Source organism: Rhinoderma darwinii, chromosome 3 (assembly GCF_050947455.1).
Source record: "Rhinoderma darwinii isolate aRhiDar2 chromosome 3, aRhiDar2.hap1, whole genome shotgun sequence".
Classification (NCBI taxonomy): Eukaryota; Metazoa; Chordata; class Amphibia; order Anura; family Rhinodermatidae; genus Rhinoderma; species Rhinoderma darwinii.
The window spans coordinates 383,629,766-383,648,102 of NC_134689.1; the positions used below are offsets into that span (position 1 = coordinate 383,629,766).

The following is an 18,337-nucleotide window of genomic DNA, read 5'->3' on the forward strand; positions in this document are numbered from 1 at the left end:
GGGCTATTTCCCCTCTCCTCATTGAAATAAACATGAACGATGAAGCAGAGCTCAACAGCAACCAACATTAACTGGTTTTCGACCTATGACGAGCATTCTTGTAATGAGCAGCAGGACGTTGCAGCATCAGATCGAGCATAATCCTAATGCTGATCGCGCTGGCACAGCAAGTGCCCGATCAGCAGCGGGGCAACGACTGTAATACGCATCCGTGGCCCCACTCTAATGACGTACATCAGAGATACCTCTCATCTCCCCCGTTAAACCCTTAAATGCCACGATCAACAGTGATCGCGGCATTCAAAGGGAAAGAGAGAGGGGGGGGACCCCCTTTGATCATGTCACAGGGAATATCTGTGAGGCGATCGAGGAACATAAATTTTATGGGCAGAAAGCCCAGGACCCACTGAGGGACCCCAGGGCTGTCGGACCATATTTTCTATTGTTAGGGCGTACTTAGGTATACCCTAACAACCGACTGTCTACTATCGGTACACATGCTATAGATATATGCCAGTACAATAGTTCAAAAATAGAAATCAAAACAAAATCTGTATGGGATAAAATTGATAAAACAAAGAAGTAATGTAAAAAAAAAAATACACAAATGCTAATTTTTTACAACAAATAAACTTTATTAAATAGAAGTCCCAAAACATGAAATGATATACACATATTTGGTATAGTCACGACCATAACAACCTGCGCAATAAATTTACAGCACCATTTATGTTGATGGGTGTATGCTGTAAAAAAACTAAAAACTGCAGCAAAACGGCTCTTTTTCTGCATTTTGGTCAAAATAAAACTTAGGGGAGATTCACACGAGCGTTGCGTTTTTGAGCGCGCAAACAACGCGGCGTTTTGCGAGCGCAAAAACCATTTGACAGCTGCGTGTGTCATGCGTGTCTGATGCGCGGCTGCGTGATTTTCGCGCAGCCGGCATCATAGAGATGAGGCTTGTCGACGCCCGTCACTGTCCAAGGTGCTGAAAGAGCTAACTGATCGGCAGTAACTCTTTCAGCACCCTCGACAGTGAATGCCGGACACAACAGCGAAAAACCTGTAAAAAAAAAAGATAAAGTTCCTACTTACGGAGAACTTCCCGGCCGTTGCCTTGGTGACGCGTCCTTGGTGACGCGCCTCTCTTGACATCGGGCCCCACCTCCCTGGATGACGCGGCAGTCCAAGTGACCGCTGCAGCCTGTGATTGGCTGCAGCCTGTGCTTGGCCTGTGATTGGCTGGAGCTGTCACTTGAACTGAAGTGTCATCCCGGGAGGTCGGACTGCAGGAAGGAGACAGGAGTAATCGGTAAGTTAGAACTTCGTTTTTTTTTACAGGTTCATGTATTTTGGGATCGCAAGTCACTGTCCATGGTGCTGAAACAGTTTAACTCTTTCAGCACCATGCACAGTGAATCTCTCCCGACGTCGCGGACCGGAAATTTTTTTGCCGGGTTCGGCCAAAACGAGTTTGGCCGAACCCGGTGAAGTTTGCCTCGGTTGTCGGGGTTCGCTCCTCGCAAAGACACTCCGTTTGGATGCTTGGAAACAGAAAAGCACGTGGTGCTTTTCTGTTTTCATTCATCCTTTTCACTGCTGTTGCGCGAATCACGCTCGTCCCACGGAAGTGCTTCCGTGTGGTGCGCGTTATTTTCACGCACCCATTGACTTCAATGGGTGCGTGATGCGCGAAATACGCAGAGTTATTGAACCTGTCGCGCTTTTTGCGCAGCAGACAAACGCTGCGCAAAAAGCACGGACTGTCTGTACTGCCCCATAGACTTGTATTGGTCCATGCGTGCCGCGTGAAAACCACGCGGCCCGCACGGACTGAATACACGCTCGTGTGAATCCCCCCTTAGGCTGTGTTCACATCAGCGTTTGCTTTCCGTTGAGGGGTTCCGCCGGAGGTTTCTGTCGGGGGAACCCCTCAACCGAAAGGCAAACGGAAACCTTAGCTTCAGTTTGCATCACCGTTGACCTCAATGGTGGCGGAAACTTTGCTAATGGTTTCCGTTTGTCACCGTCGTGACAGGGTTCCGTTGTTTTGACGGAATCAATAGCGCCATCGACTGTTGCAGTGCGCTATTGATTCCGTCAATGGTGATGCACACAGAAGCTAAGGTTTCCTTTGGCCTTTCCGTTGAGGGGTTCCCCCGACAGAAACCTCAGACGGAACCCCTCAGCGCAAATATGGACGGTGATGTGAACAGACCCTAAATGATGACGTAAATCTACCAAAAAAAGGTACATAATTTATAACAAATCCCGCAACAAACAAAGTTCTAAGTGCCAAGATGCAAAGAGGAAAAAATAAAAAACTTGTTCTGTTCCTTTATGATATAGGGTTGTTGGATCACTGTACTAAAATGTTATGGTTTTTTCCTTCTTTTTTTTTTTTTTTTAGAAAACATTTGCTCCGAATATAATTGGGAGGAAGATAAAAGAAGAGTAAGGAGCTGCCTTATTACCCCTGTGTCTTCTTATTTATCTAACATTTTTCAGAATATGCAGTTGTGGTAATGGATGTGATAACTGGGATCATGGATTTGACATGGTTTTTATTAGCACAATTAAGTCAATGGGTGATAAGCAGCATGGTCAAGAAATCCTACAGTTCTGTGCCGGACTGTGAGAACAGGAAAAATTGCTAAAATCGCTACATGTAAACAAAACATTTTCATGGGATATACATTTAAACGGTAACTAAACTTTTAAAAAACTTTTGACATGTCAGAAGTTTTGATCAGTGGGGGTCTGAGCACTGAGACCCGCACCGATCTCTAAAACAAAGCGGCAGAAGCACTCGGGTGATCACTGTGCCGTTTTGTTTCTGATCGGCTATCCTTGGAAAGGTGAGCGAGCAGTGTACGGACTCAGACTTTCTATTGAGCCCGAACTCCGCTCTGAGGAATTGCACTTTAAATGTGCATGTCCCGCTAACAAATCCCTATCTGCTACGGTTCAGGCACAAACGTCACTGCCGCGCTCTTTGGTGCTCTCATAAACCCAACTGTGCGGGTCATGGGAGAAGACATGGGCAGGCGAAGCTTGGAATCGTTTTTTTTTTTTTATATATTGGTTGGTTTCCCATGCCCATTAATGAGAATGCGTCTCGGAGTATGGGAAGTGAGGGCATATGTGCTGGGCAGTGAAGAGGGACGCACAGCATCAATAGGAGGCATTATATGTGAATGAAAATGGGGCTCTAAGTCGGTGTGGGAACATATACATGACACCCCACAGACCTATAACTATAATAATGCCGTTTTTATCATTAGACGAGAATTTGGAGAATCCTGTGTCTTAAAAACATCTTTATTTGCCACATTACAAAACTAAATTGGAACGGGTTTATTTTTTTGGGGGTCTTCTTCATTATTTAAAAATCCCACACAGTGTCTGTAAGGCCATGTTCACACGGCATATGTTCAGGCTGAAAAATACAAGGCTGATTGGAAGAGAAAACAACCTCTAAATCCAGGATTTTTTGCAGCTGATTTTCAAGGCATTTTTTTTTTTTTTGCAAGTGTTTTCAAAGCGTATTTTGATGGGTATTTTCGGAGCGTTTTTTGAAGTGTCAATGAGAAAAATCTGCTTGAAAAATGCTTCAAGTGACATGTCGCTTCTTTTTACGTTTTACGCATCAATTACATTGAAAATAAAGTAAAAAGTGCTTGCGAGTGTGTGAAAAACGCATGCCACATGCAAAGCACACTGTTGCAAAAACGCAACGCACACAGACAGATTTACGCGTGGTTTTTACGTGGGTAAATCTGTCATGCTCGTGTGAATGTAGCCTAAGGCTAACTTTACTGCTACCCCTTGTATATCATCCAGCTTTCCTAGGCACCTGAACGGCAAATCCATATTGATGTAGTAATATGTTGAAACTTGTGCGTTATTGCATAAACTTTCCAACATTACCACTGTAACATATTTTTTCCCATTATAACAAAGGCCGAAAGAGGAAGTATCTGTGAAAGTCGAGCGAGCTGAACGCAACAGAGATCGACGCGATGGAGCAGGCAGAGGACGCGGCAGACCACAAGTCATCCAGAGTCACTCCATCTTTGAGCAGGGACCTGCAGAGCAACTGAAGAAGAAAAGTAATATGTTTGAGAGAAAGACGGAGGCATGGGTGGTTGTGATAAGATATGTGGGGTGAGCTAATTTTCTAAGTGTTGTTCTTGGTTTCTTACTGTAGCCGCATGGGAAGGACCCTCCGATTCGGGCGATCTTGGACCCTCCCACATCATTAACATAAAACGGGAGAAAAGGGAAACTGAGGAGGAGACGAAACAGATCCTTCGAATGTTGGAAAATGACAAGGTAACAGAAGGCTCCTTCTAAGCCATGCCCTACTTCTGTCATTACATAGTTGGACATTTTACTAGTCTTTGTGAATCCTCCCGCATCTCTCATCCATATTCTGTAGTTTTTAGATGACCCAGGATTGAGGAATGATGCCCAGAATCGTCCTGTACAGCTCCCTCTTGCACATTCAGGTTGGCTGTTCAGAGATGAAGAGGAGGAAGAGGATACAAAGCCTGTGCTGAATTTACCCAAAGAGGAAAAAATGGAGGTGGATCCTTCATCCGTCAAAGGTGTGAAAATGAGAGGGAAATCGTCTGTCTAGTACGTTTTTCTTTTTATTCCATTGTTCCTGGACTCAGCATATACATCGAGATGTCAAGAAGCCACCATTCCTGGAGACCTAATCTTATAATGTCTAAGTTCAGTTTTGTCCATTGTCCTTTTGCTTCACATTTGGGGTATCCGAGATTTGGGCAAATCGCCTAAATAGGCCAGACTTGTAAAATAATTAAGTCATAGGATGTGTTTTCCCCTTGACAGTGAAGGAAGAACCTATGGAAGATGAGGGTACATCGATGACTGCTGTTCCAACATGCAAAGCTCCAGTAGTGAAGAAGCCTCCTGAGAGAAAGGACGTGTCTCTTCCGGAGTTACTGGAATCTCTGCGCGTCTCTGGAGAAGATGCTCTGTTCTTCATGCAGCTCCCGGACTCTCTTCCAGGGCAGCCGCCCACCCAGGATTCCCGGCCCGTCAGGAGTGAAGTACAGGGTGAAGACGGCCACATGTTGCTCGTGAAGGACAAAAGCCAGGTGTGTGGGATTATTCAGCTAGCCAAACCCATATGATCTTCCCCTCCCATAAACATGCCCATGCAGATCGGACTTTCTATTGAGCCTGTCGCCGCTCCGAAAAGAAGCAACGCAGCACTCACCCGTTCGCTTCTGCCACTTCATTTATGCGATCTGTGGGGCTCTTAGGTCTCGGACTCCTACAGATCAAAACTTACTATGACATGTCAAAAGTTTTTTAAAGGTTTAGTTAACACTTTTTTAAGTCGTTCGCATCCCTATGAGGAATCTTTATGGCTCATGCAGTTAATTTGAACTAGTCATATGCATTCAAAAATATAGGATCATGGTTGATTTCAGCATGACTTTTATTTTATAATAGGAGGCAAGTGCGGCAGAGGAGAGCTGCTCCTTGAAGAATCTGTCTGAGGGTCAGATTGGGAAACTTGTCATACGAAAATCGGGCAAGGTGCAGCTTATCCTGGGCAAGGTCACTCTTGATGTCAGCATGGGAACATCTTGCTCCTTCTTACAGGTAATGGCATTCATAACTGAAAAGCTTGCTATAAGGTGTGTATTATTAAAAAAAACCTAAAAACTTCAAAGGTCCTAAAATGACTAAAGAGCAGATCTCAACTCCGTTATACACTTCCCATCAGCCCCTTCTCTCCGCACTGCTGTGGATTGTGTCTGCAATGATAAAGGGTACTCCAGGATTTCACTGTGCTGATTGGCGGGGTCCACAAGTTCAGAGCCTCACCGATTTAAACATTAAGGGCCTATCCTACCGAAAGACTGTTAATATTAAAGGTGTTGTCCGAGACTGCAAAAAGTGAGAAAGTGGATAAAAAAAAAACAATGCCCACCTATTAAATCCCCCGCCGCTCCAGCACTGCTGCTCCTGTATTCCCAGAAGGTCCCTGTGTAGTGATGACGTGTCATTCTTGCACATGACCCCTGCAGCCAATAACTGGCCTCATTGGTGATGCTAAAAAGAACGGTGCGAGACTGCTAAGACCAGCAATTGGCTGCAGCGATCACGTGCGTGAACGACATGTCATCACTGCAGGACAAATCAACAGAGACCAAATGAGACCACCGGAGTGGCGGGTGATGATCAGGTGAGCATTTGTTCTTTAAGTCCCGGGCAACACCTTTAAAGTTCTGAAGAACCCCTTTAACACTGGACTTGATAATAACTACAAAGAGCTTAAAGAAGTTGCACATGATTCGAAAAAATGGTTGTTCTTTTGTTTCCAGAAACAGCGCCACTTTTTCCCATGGGCTGAGTCTGGTATTGCAACTCAAGGTACTATGGATGAGCTGCAATACCAGACACAGCCCATGAACAAGAGTGGCGCTGTTTCTAAGAATGAAGACCCTTTTATTTGAACCTGTACAGCACCCTTAATATTGCACACAAGGATTTTCCTAAATGTGTGGCGATGTTCTGTGCAATTACACCTTAGGAAAATATAGCAGCACTTCAGTCTGTGTGTATGGGTGGAAGGACAGGTGTCGTTATCGAGGATGGCGAGATAACTAGACTGCTGGCAAGCCATCAGGCCTAGTATGATCATTTATGAAAACTGACCCACTGAGAAAAAAAATCCCCTTCCCCAAAGTTATACTTTCTGGTCAACGCTCATCTGGAGATCCATGGGGTAAGAAATTAAGAAAACTGTCTGTATGTGCCTCCGCTCTGGGCAAAAACCCAAAGTATTATCTGCTTTTTCCTTAAGGATCTCTTTAAGGGCCAGTTCACACAGAGTTTTTTGATGCGGAAACCAAGTCAGAATCTGCACCAAAAAACGTCCGAAACTGCCTCCCATTGATTTCAGTGGGAGGTGGAGTCGTTTTTTTTCCACGGAAGCTTCTAGCTGCTCGCGGGGAAAAAAAAGCGACATGTTCTTTCTTGCCGCGGTTCCGCCTCTGACCTCCCATTGAAGTCAATGGGAGGCAGAGTAAGCGCTTTATGTGCCTTGTACTTGCCCTCCTCCCGCAATTATGACTTTCAAGGGACCATCCAGAATTACTGCAAGGGCCTTTAATAGTCTTTGCAGCACAGAATCTGTTTAGTGATGATCATGTAGAATCTTTCTAGAGAAAATGACACAATTAAAACTACTGTCTGAGTAACTTGCAAATATCGCGGTCAAATATAATGGATGTAAATAAGCCATTTGTTAGGATAAGCCATCAATGTATGATCAGTGGGGGAGCAACTTCTGGGTCCCCCACCATTAATATTATTTTAAGGTGCCATTAATTCCAGGGCGCTGTACATAGGAAAAAGGGTGTAAGTACATAACACGAGACCATTAAAACAAGTACAATAAACATGAGCTTACTAAGTAACAGACTGGTACAGGGGAGGGGACCCTGCCCCCGAGGGCTTACAATCTACTTAGGGTAAAGTCCACACTGGTCGGATTTCACAGTGAAATTCGCACAAAATCATGTGGATTTTCCGAAGGAGCAAAAAAATTTAATTTAATTGATTTAAAATCCGCATTTGTGGGTTTTTCTGTGCATCTGCGGCAAAATCCGCAACAAGGATTACCCCTTTGAAGTCCATTGGGAAAATCCACAACAAATCTGCGCTCAATCTGCTAAAGTAATCGACATGCTGCGGATTTAAAAATCTGGTCAATTTCCACAGCATGTGGATGAGATTCGTTAAAATGTCATGCACTCGTCTGCTACTGTATTATGTGCGGGTTCTCCATGCGCAGATCCAGACTGAAAATCGGCAGCGTTTCAGTCCTGGGTGGAAATACCCCCAGGCCGGGTTCCCACGTAGCGTAAACGTTGCGGAATATCCGCAACAAAATTCTGTGCTGAAATTCCGCAAAACTTACAGTAGCAGCAAAGTGGATGAGATTTAGAAAATCTCATGCCCACGCTGCGGAAAGAAAACCACATCGAAAACGTAAATAAATTGACCGGCGGTGCGGAATTTTAAATTTTAATTTATGTTGCATTTTCATTGCTTTTCTATTGCGGGTTTTCCCCATTGAATTCAATGGGGATGCAAAACCCGCAACAGAAAGCCGCAAAAATCATACTTACCCAGAACTCCCGGCTTCTTCCTCCAGTCCAGCCTCCTGGGATGACGTTTCATGCCATGTGACCACTGCAGCCAATCATAGGCTGCAGCGGTCACATGGGCTTTAGCGTCATCCAGGAAGCCCAGACCGGACGGCAAAGGAGGGATGCATCACCATAACAGCCGGGATAAGTATGAACGTTTTTGTTTATATCGCTGCTTTCCGCAGTGGAAATTCTGCCCGTTGTGGTGCGGTTTTTCAGATGTAATGTACTGCGGGTTCCAAGTTGGATGCTCTTCGTTGTTTTAAGCAGCGTATCCGACCTGTGCAAACCCGGCCTTAATGTTTACCCGGATACAGCAGCTTGTCCTAACATATGGCGGCCATGGTACTGCAATCTCCATTCACCGATCACACATGGATGGCCTATCCTAGGAATAGACCATTTATGTGTTTTCCCGAAAATAACCCCTTTAACAGGGAGGTTTTATAGGCTGAAGAATTGCTGAAATCTACAGTAACTCAACGAAAAACGGTGATGAAGTATCAGTTATTGCTAGAGTATAGCAGGATCTATTTCGTGTACTAAACCAACAACCCATAGACTTAGATATCCAGCCCGCGGCTCTGATTTTTATCGTTTGTAGTATAGAATAGTGACTTGTTACTTTCCAGCTTGTTAGAACGCTCCAGTATTTCGCGCTGTGGACAGGATGCGTCATCCAGCGCTGTTAGATCCAGGTAACAAGGTTTCGCTCTTTCCCGTGTTATTAAAGGGGCGCTGTGCCCGTGTATGAGACATTTTACAGCTAATGGAAAGTCAGTGGGATCTCCCTAGTCTCAGCCTTATCAAACAACTTTGCAGGAGAATTGTGTGCGAAATTTATGGGAATCGTATCAATTAGAAGGGTGAGAACAGAAAGGAGTTAAATACATATTTCCGCTATTGAAAACTTTCCAGCAACTTAGGGAGGAGTTTGAGCTTAGTAATAATATGTTTCAACAATTTCTACAATTGAGACACGCGGCTCAGACGCAGGCCGAAAAGTAGATTTAACTGTAGGCTCTTCAGGTATCTGTCATTTCATCCACATGTAAAAAGGGCACATATTGTGTTTATATACATGCTGCTGATACTGTTCCACGCCTTTTTTATTTTGGTCATGGCTGTATTTTACCCCGTCAGCGGCACAATCATCAAGCTCCGCTTCTTTCCGTTGACTCCATTACAAGGGACGTGTACTGTGAGTTTGACGCTTCCCTGACTTCCTCAGGAGCGCACACATGCATTGTCCAATGGGCAGCCGGCCGGTAATAAACCCGTTCTCGGTGTTTTTGCTGGATGCATTTCACATAGAGAAACGAAAGGGAGAGAGAGAGAGAGAGCGGGGAGGGCGCCTGATGCCTGCATGAACACGCCTCCACTACTTGTAGTCCGTCTTGGCATCTCTGCTGCAAGAAACGGATCGCTCTTGACAAAAGGCAGTGGACAGCAAGATAAAAAAAAGGGCGACACCTAGTGGCCGGCAATTGATTCCGATTTTTCAGGTGAAAACAACTTTTTTGATAGTCATTTGCTGTTTGCATAGTAGTTACAGTGGCCATCAGATGGAAATATGTTTGTTGAAACCACAGTGACCATTTAAATAGTGAAATCCAGCACCACGAAAGGTCTTGTATCTATGGCTTATAAAAGACTCCTATATGACCCCTTGGGTGAACTACTTGAACCCACTGGACTGAAGTGGAGTTGGATGTAGGGCCACTGCCTAAGGAAATTTGGGGAGAAGTTGCGGTATCACCAATTGTCCTCTCCATCAACGTGGCTCAGCATAGGTCCCACATTTTTGGTGCATAGTGTACCGCACTTCTTGAGTGATATGTACTAAAGAGAGATGCAAGGTGTCCTGAGGAGATGGCCGATCTTAAACATAAGTTTTTGTCCTGTGGGTGAACTGTAAAAGGGGATAGATGGGTGGTAGGTTTTTTTTTTTATAAATTCTTTTATTTTGTTTTTTTGTATCACAAAGTATTCAAAGTATACACAACACAGTTAGAAAATGATAGTGCAAAACAGTCAACAGGTCAGCTATCCGCATCACATAAGTGTATGGGGTCACCTGAGAGTACCATGTCGCTGGAAACAAATATTTGAAGAATCTCCGATATGCACCCTGAACCCGCAGCCGTGCATGATACTCCAGAAGCGAGCATGCGAACAGTAAGAGGAGGAAAGAAAAGCAGAGACAGTAAGAGGGAGAGGAAAAACGGGGAGGGGAGCTGACCTGACACATCGGATCTAGGTGTGAATTCACGAGGCCATGATGGTCTTATATTCCGCAGTTGTTTGAAATCGGATCCATTCACGCCATGTTTTGAGGAAGGAGGCATGGGTCCCCTTCATTGATGCCGTGAGGTCCTCCATTCTCATGATCTCCTGAATCTTGCCGAACCATATGCCCACTGACGGGGGACAGGACTGTCTCCACAGCGCAGGAACACACGTCCTAGCTGCGTTCACCAAATGGCGAACTACCGAGCGTCTATACGTAGACAGGGGGACCTCACACAAATGGAGCAGGAAAAGGCCCGGGGATCGCGGGAGGGGGAAATCCGTAAACTTTGAGGAAATGCGCCACACCTCGGACCAGAACCCAGTCAGGAGTGGGCAGTCCCAAAAAATATGCATGATTGTACCCACATGGTCACCATATCTCCAGCATAATGGCGAGGCCGCCGGGATCATTGCATGCAATCTGGAAGGCATCCTATACCAACGGGACAGGATCTTGAACCATGCCTCCTGAAATCTACTGGCCATAGAGGACTTATGCGTCATGGTGAACAGGCGATCCTTTTGTTCAGGGGTGAATGCCTCGCCCAAGTCCCTCTCCCAGCTAAGCAGGTAAGGGGATCAAGAGTATAGAGTCTGGACGAGTGACGGATCGTGCCCGTAACTGTACATAGGAGTTCAAACGGGGAGCGGTCTAGATGGGTGGTAGGTTTAATAAATAGTTTACGGCATCTCTATGCCCCTGTAGCCAAGAGTTTGGCCTGTTTGGATATGTGGGAGACCTCAAAGGAGATTTTATGGACAACGGAAACCATTAGCAAAGTTTCCGTTTGCCTTTCCGTTGAGGGTTTAACCCGACGGAAACCTCCGATGGAACCCCTCAACGGAAGGGCAACGCTGATGTGAACACAGCCATAAAGGTCCTTTTAGTAAATTTGACAAACAATGGGGAAGTGGCTTGACTGCCCTGGTTTGACTTTGGAGGCCCTGCTTAGAAATAGATGGCTGGGATTAAAGCGTAACTAAACTCTCAAAAGTCTAAAATCTCAGTGACATGTCAGAAGTTTTGATCGGTGGGGGTCTGCGCTCTGAGAGCCCCACCGATCACTAAAATGAATGGTCAGAAACGCTCGGGTGAGCTCACTCGAGTGCTTCCGCCGCTTCATGTTAGCGATCGCTGGGGGTCTCCGTGCTTGGACCCCCACCGATCAAAACTTCTGACATGTCACTATGACATGTCAGAATTTTTTTGATAGTTTAGTTACACTTTAAGTTTAAATGTTGGGATTCCGGAGGTTCGAAGTAGAGCCGGTAGTAACATCGTACATGAATATAGGTGATGCTACACCTCGAGGCACACTTATGCTTACATAATAGGGGTGCGGAGTTGGACGTGAAGGAAGAAGTCATACACTGGGACGGGGGGTTATATGGATCTAGTTTTAGTGTTGGTTGGTTGGAGACATTGTATTTATGTTGAGAAATCTATATTATTTGTACTATTTCTATTCTTGTAGATGTGAATGCCGTATCTTTTATTGATTCTCTTGCAGGAGCTGGTAGCGGTTAGTGTCGGAGAGGCTCGCAGAGGAGAGATGATGGTGCTGGGACATGTGCAGCATAAACTTGTCTGCTCACCAGACTTTGATTCTCTTCTGGAGGGACGTGACCGCTGATATATCTTCCATATCCATGGTGAAGGACTTCATTATACACCACAGACTGTGACATGCGTGTGAGACCCTTTGGATACGGTATCACTGGCATCTGGTGGTACAACTTATTTCTTTGAGCTGGATCTTTTGTCTTCATCTTCTATAATTAGCTCTGAGCACTGTGTTGGGTGAAGGGATGATATTGGACTCCTGGTGTGTGTGACATCCGCTGTAAATACCATTAAGGAGGCCGCAGAACTGCCCTCCCATGATGCAGTGAGAGAACCTGCTAGATGACTGCAAAGTGTAATTTATTAAACTGGACACATTCTAGCGAGATCCCTTATATTTGTGAGGTGTTTTTTTTGGTATACTAAGCAGTGCATCTTCAAAAGTTCTTAGTGAAGGTATAAGCAGCATTATTTTTTCCACGGAGATGTTATAAATCATTGGGTCTTAAACCGTTCTTTCATAGGTATTTACAACGTTTAACACAATGACGTCATTACTGTGCTGATGTCATGGTACCACCTCCTGTGGACCGTCAGCACGGGTGCAATTACACAGGGGTGCAGAGAATGCAATTACAGCTGGACACTGAGGGCCCCTCAGACACCACAGTCATTTTGCCAAATTAGGATTGCAATACTAAAATAGCACGTGGTTGTGGACAAGACAGGCTATCAGCTCACTAATGGATCAGGTTACAGCTGCCCATAAAAGTCCATAGGGAAGGAAGAGGGAGCAGGAGCAAAGTGAGACACACACACACGGACGTAATTGGCGCTGCTATTCATTGAAGTCAATGAATAACGGCTCCAATTACGGCCAAAGAAGTGACAGGTCACTTCTTTGACGCGGGCGTCTATTTACGCGCCGTCATTTGACAGCGGCGCGTAAATTACGCCTCGTGTGAACAGACAAACGTCTGCCCATTGCTTTCAATGGGCAGATGTTTGTCAGCGCTATTGAGGCGCTATTTTCGGACGTAATTCGGGGCAAAAACGCCCAAATTACGTCCGTAAATAGGCCATGTGAACATACCCTCAGGGTATGTGCACACACAAAAACTTCTGAAAATACGGAGCTGTTTTCAAGAGAAAACAGCTCCTGATTTTCAGATGTTTTTTTAAGCCACTCGCGGTTTTTTTTTACGCCCGTTTTTGGAGCTGTTTTTCTACAGAGTCTATGAAAAACGACTCCAAAAACTTCCCAAGAAGTGACATGCACTTCTTTTTTTTCGCCGGCGTCTTTTTACATGCAGTTTTTGTAAAACAAGGCGTAAAAAAAACGCCCCGTCGGAACAGAACGCCGTATTTCCCATTGAAATCAATGGGCAGATGTTTGGAGGCGTTCTGCTTCCTTTTTCTTTGGCGCTTTTCGAGGCGTTAATTCCCCCGAAATACGCCTGAAAACACTCCATGTGAACATACTCTTATATGTCACCCCAGTGTTGGATTCACAGCTACACTTCTCATTACTGCTGTATAATCTCCATGTTGCTGCTTTGGATAGTGTGCTACAAATAGGTTGGGGAGCAGGATGTTCTCTTCTCTCTGTGCTGTGTATAGGAGACGTGATAGCAGTCAGGCTTCACCCACTAGCTCAGAGAAAACAGAGAATTAGAAAAAGAGCCTGCAGAGGGGAAAACTGCTAAAAAATGCAGAATATAAGTCATATAATGGCCAAATATAGTGTTCTTCCTCATGACCGCTTGTTCTGAAAGTTTAGGTACGCTTTAACTCGGTGTATAAATTCTGACCTTAAGCCGAGACTGGTATTGTACAGGCAGCGTGTTTTGTTCTCCACAAATTGGCTCCTACAGCTTACTTCGTGGATGAGCCCCGTGCAAGCTGATAATCTGCAACAGAAAACAGTGAAGATCCCTTGCAGAACTTGGGTCTTGAATCTGACCAAGAACACCATCTGCATGGAGTCTCTATGATCTTCTTGTGCTTGCTGGGGTTTCTTCCCACAAACCAAAGACATATTGATAGGTTAATGTTGTTTTCAATTTTGAGACGTTCTCCAACTTCCTTATATACGTCCTGCCAAATTCAAAGTCTGTTTGCTGTCAGTGAATGGCGCACACTTGTTTACATCTAGAGACTGAAACACCATAGAGACCTAATACCTCTCACAGCTGTGAGTTTGCTACAATAATATTCAATCTAGGTAATTCAAAGCCAGCGTAGGCTCCCGGGTGAGCAAACTATCCGCTCGGCAGAGAGATGTATGCTGGTGAGAACGTATTTATCTTAGAGAGTGTTGCCAACTGGATACGACTGTAGCAAACACTCAGATGTGATAGGTTTTGGGTCCGTGCACTATTTAGCCTCTGGAAGTAAATAGGTATGTTCCCATTTTCTGACAGCAGACACAGTTTTGAAAATAAAGAATAAAAACCCAATGAATTTTAGAAAATTGCAGAACATTTCCATATGCAATGCTAGTGTATGGAGTGGTCTGCAACCTGTGGTGAAACTAAGACTTCTAGTGTGCCCTATCATTCAGAGGCTGTGCCAGTGCATGCTGGGAGTTGTAGTTTCACTATGGCTGGAGAACACCAGGTTACACTCAGACTGATGATCCCTCTGGCCATTGTACCTATGATGATCTGGTGACAAGGCAGCGAAGAAGAAGTCCATATTCGATGTCGGAACAATTCTGAAGCAAGCGGCTTAAGATCTGTGTACGTTTTCTCAGTATTCCCAGCACTTTCGATATATCCTGTTTCCAAAAGCCGCCTACGAGTACTTGGCATTGCTTCTATGACATTTACAGACATTATTTTAGAATTGCTTAGAAGGTTATTCACATCACTTTTTACCAGATTTTTGCAACGGTTTTTGGAATTTCTAATTTCTTCTAAGTCTAATTTTAGAAGCTGAAGACATTTTTTTCTAATCCACAAAGACAGAAAGGGGCATTGTGTACGAGAAAGGGGCACTATTCTAGAGGTAGGGCACTTCCGCTTCTGCCCTCATGACCAATATAAAGAACTTGGTTGCTCTTGACTACAACCCTTACAGTTAGGCCGGATTCACTGTGCGTTTTGCGCGCGCAAATGGCACTTGACAGCTCCGTGTGTCAGCAGCGTATGATGCGCGGCTGCGTGCTTTTCGCGCAGCCGCCATCATTATGACACTCCGTTTGAATGTTTGTAAACAGAAAAGCACGTGGTGCTTTTCTGTTTCCATTCATCCTTTTCACAGCTGTTGCGCGAATCACGCGCGTCCCACGGAAGTGCTTCCGTGTGGTGCGCGTGATTTTCATGCACCCATTGACTTCAATGGGTGCGAGATGCGCGAAATACGCTCAAAGAACGGACATGTCGTGAGTTTTTCGCTGCGGACTCACGCAGCATAAAAATCACGCACCTGTCTGCACGGCCCCATAGACTAATATGTCCGAGCGACGCGCGTGATAATCACGCTCGTTGCACGGACGTATATCCCGTTTGTCTGAATAAGCCCTTAGGCTGGGTTTATATGTCATGGTCAATTTGTCTTTTTATTTTTGCTTGATTTTCGCAAATTCGTGTCAAAAACGTGTTTTGGCCACAACATGTGAACTCAGCCTGGGGCCAGTTTCAGACAGCCACAGACTCTTAACCCCTTAGTGACCAACAATATGCCTTTTTACGTTCGTCACTAAGGGGCTTTAGGCTAAGGCGACGCCTTTTCACGTGATCGCTTTAGCCTAAAGTAGCGCCGAAACGGAAGATCAGAGCTCCGTTTGTAGCAACAACCAGAGACCATAACGAGTGGTCTCTGGTCACGTGATCGCCGTGAATCGTTATTTCACAGCGTTCACGGTAAAGGGGCAGATTGTTGCCATTTCTCCTCTCATGGAATAACTCCTTAGAGGAGAGAGAACGGGTAATTAGTGTCTCCCACATCCGATCCCCCCCCTCGTCCGATTTCCCCCCCCCCCAAAATGGCGCACGCATGCGCAGTGCCTTTCTTACCTCTGTGCAGCTGGCACAGCAACAATCAGGGACCGTAGTGACTGGTCCCTGATCAGGTGATCTCTGTGATAATCACAGAGATCACTGACAGTTATTTTCATAACACAGCCAGGACATGGGCTGTGTTTCTCTCTCCTCCCATTGTAGTTGTTCTGAGAGGAGAGAGATCAGTCTGCGTCCTGTTGTGTGAAGAAAAAAAGTGAAAAAACAAATCATCCTAATATATACATACATATATATATATATATATATATATATATAAAATCTATGTTAGCGTTAGCGCTAGATTAGCGTTAGTGCTAGATTAGCGTTACTTTAGGGTTAGTTCTAGTTTATCGTTACTTTAGGGATAGTTTAGCGTTAGTGTTTAGGGCCGCAATACTACATTAGGGCTTCATTTTATTGATTTTTTTTTACGTACGTTATATAAAAAATTAATTTGTGTAGTTTTTAGGTTTACTTTAGGGTTAGGACTTATAGGGCATATATATATATATATATATATATATATATACACACACACACACACATCTCTATAAATATGTCTCAGCAAATGTACAGCGCGGAGCCTACGCCTTGCTACTGGACTTCTAGTGCTGTCCACGCTACCCCTGTATTTGCAGCAGTGATGTCCAGAAACCGCTATGGGGCCCTAATGCGATTCATGCATTTTACCGACAATTCCCAAGTCCCCCCAAGAAGTGACCCAGCCTATGATTGGCTTAATAAATGAAGGCCATTAATCACCCTTCTAAGTGATTCATTTTTAAAGTTGTACACCCCTGATAAAAATTTGTCTGTAAATGAATCGCTCATGAGCTTCAAAGGGCGTCTTTCCTTTCGTCAATTCATCCCTTCCAAACGAGCCAGATATGGGGTGAAATTGTACAAAGTGTGCGAGAGCACAACGGGTTACACCTGCGGTTTCAAAATATATGAAGGCAGGGACTGCCAAATTCATACCCTAGGCTGCCCAGAAACTACTGCCACCTCTGGCAAAATAGTGTGGAACCTAATGGAGCCATTTCTGCACAAGGGGTACCACGTCTATACAGACAACTTTTATACTGGTGTTCCCCTTTATAAAGCCCTCCATGCTGCAAATACAGGGGCCTGTGGGACAGTACGGAAGAACAGAGTGGGACTCCCACAACAGTTGGCGTTTGGGAAAAGGAACATCCATGGCCCTTGCAAGTCAGGAATTACTTGCAGTGAAGTGGGCCGACAAGAAGGATGTCTACATGCTGTCCACCGCACACACGGACACCACTGTGGCAATTACCGAGAGGGGGGCTACCACTGCAAAGCAGAAACCGGTCTGTGTAACAGATTACAATGAATTTATGGGGGGTGTAGACCTTTCCGACCAGGTGCTTCAGCCTTACCTGGTGAAGCGCAAAAATAAGGCCTGGTACAAAAAGGTAGCAATCTACCTCATCTGGGTTGCTACCTATAACAGTTTTGTTATTTTCAAAAAAGCCCAAGGACCGCTCACTTTTCTTCAATTTCAGGAGAAGGTCATTGAGCATCTCCTTTTTGAGTCCACTATACCTGCAGAATCCAGCGAATCTGAGGATGTGCGCAGGCTTTCAGAGCGCCACTTTTTACACCCTATTCCTTCCACTGAGACCCAAAAATATCCCCAAAAAAGGTGTCGGGTATGTAGCAAGCATGGCAGGAGGAGGGATACCCGCTCTTATTGCCCCATGTGTCCATCAAAACCAGCCATTTGTAACTACCCGTTTCGAAACCTTTCACACGGTTTCAAATTACTAGCATTTACCACCAAAAAAAAAATTTTAGGGAGTCAATTTCTTTATATTTTCTTTTTAGTTTGTGGGCTTTCCAAGTACGGATTATTTCTTGTGGGAGAGCTTGTAGAGCACATTTTTTTCAGACCGTGAAACTAATTTTACCCCTTATGATTTTTTTTATTTATTTGTGGGTAATCAAGTGCTGGAATTAAAGGGTTATTCCCAAATTGAGTAAAAAAAAATTTTATATACATTCTAAGCTGGAATTTAATATTAAAACATTTGCTGTTAAAATTTTTTAAAAATTCATTCCCTAACTACCTTTTTTTTTACACTTGATAACTCAGCAAGTGCTGGTTATCGTTTCAAAAAAGGGGCGTGAGCGGCTCGATGTCAATCAAGCCACTCTGCTCTGCAGTGTGCGCGCTCCCGACGTTGCTAGATACTGTAGTTCTAGCAACATCGGGAGAATGTTCGTCTCAAGCGGGCATGGTAAGCCCGCTTCAG

At 44.7% G+C, this 18,337-nt stretch overlaps 1 protein-coding gene across 2 annotated transcripts in view; it reads left to right on the plus strand.

The window, feature by feature from the left end:
* Positions 1 to 12,450, plus strand: part of POLR3D (RNA polymerase III subunit D) — a 27,885-nt gene extending 15,435 nt beyond the window's left edge. For both annotated transcript variants that reach the window (XM_075858864.1, XM_075858862.1), the window contains exons 3-9: positions 2,411 to 2,454; positions 3,964 to 4,112; positions 4,211 to 4,335; positions 4,442 to 4,610; positions 4,861 to 5,129; positions 5,491 to 5,643; positions 12,005 to 12,450. In XM_075858864.1, coding sequence (XP_075714979.1) covers positions 2,411 to 2,454; positions 3,964 to 4,112; positions 4,211 to 4,335; positions 4,442 to 4,610; positions 4,861 to 5,129; positions 5,491 to 5,643; positions 12,005 to 12,127 — 1,032 coding nt within the window. In that variant the 3' untranslated portion in view covers positions 12,128 to 12,450. The remainder of the gene's footprint in view (positions 1 to 2,410; positions 2,455 to 3,963; positions 4,113 to 4,210; positions 4,336 to 4,441; positions 4,611 to 4,860; positions 5,130 to 5,490; positions 5,644 to 12,004) is intronic.
* The last annotated feature ends 5,887 nt before the right edge of the window (positions 12,451 to 18,337 follow it).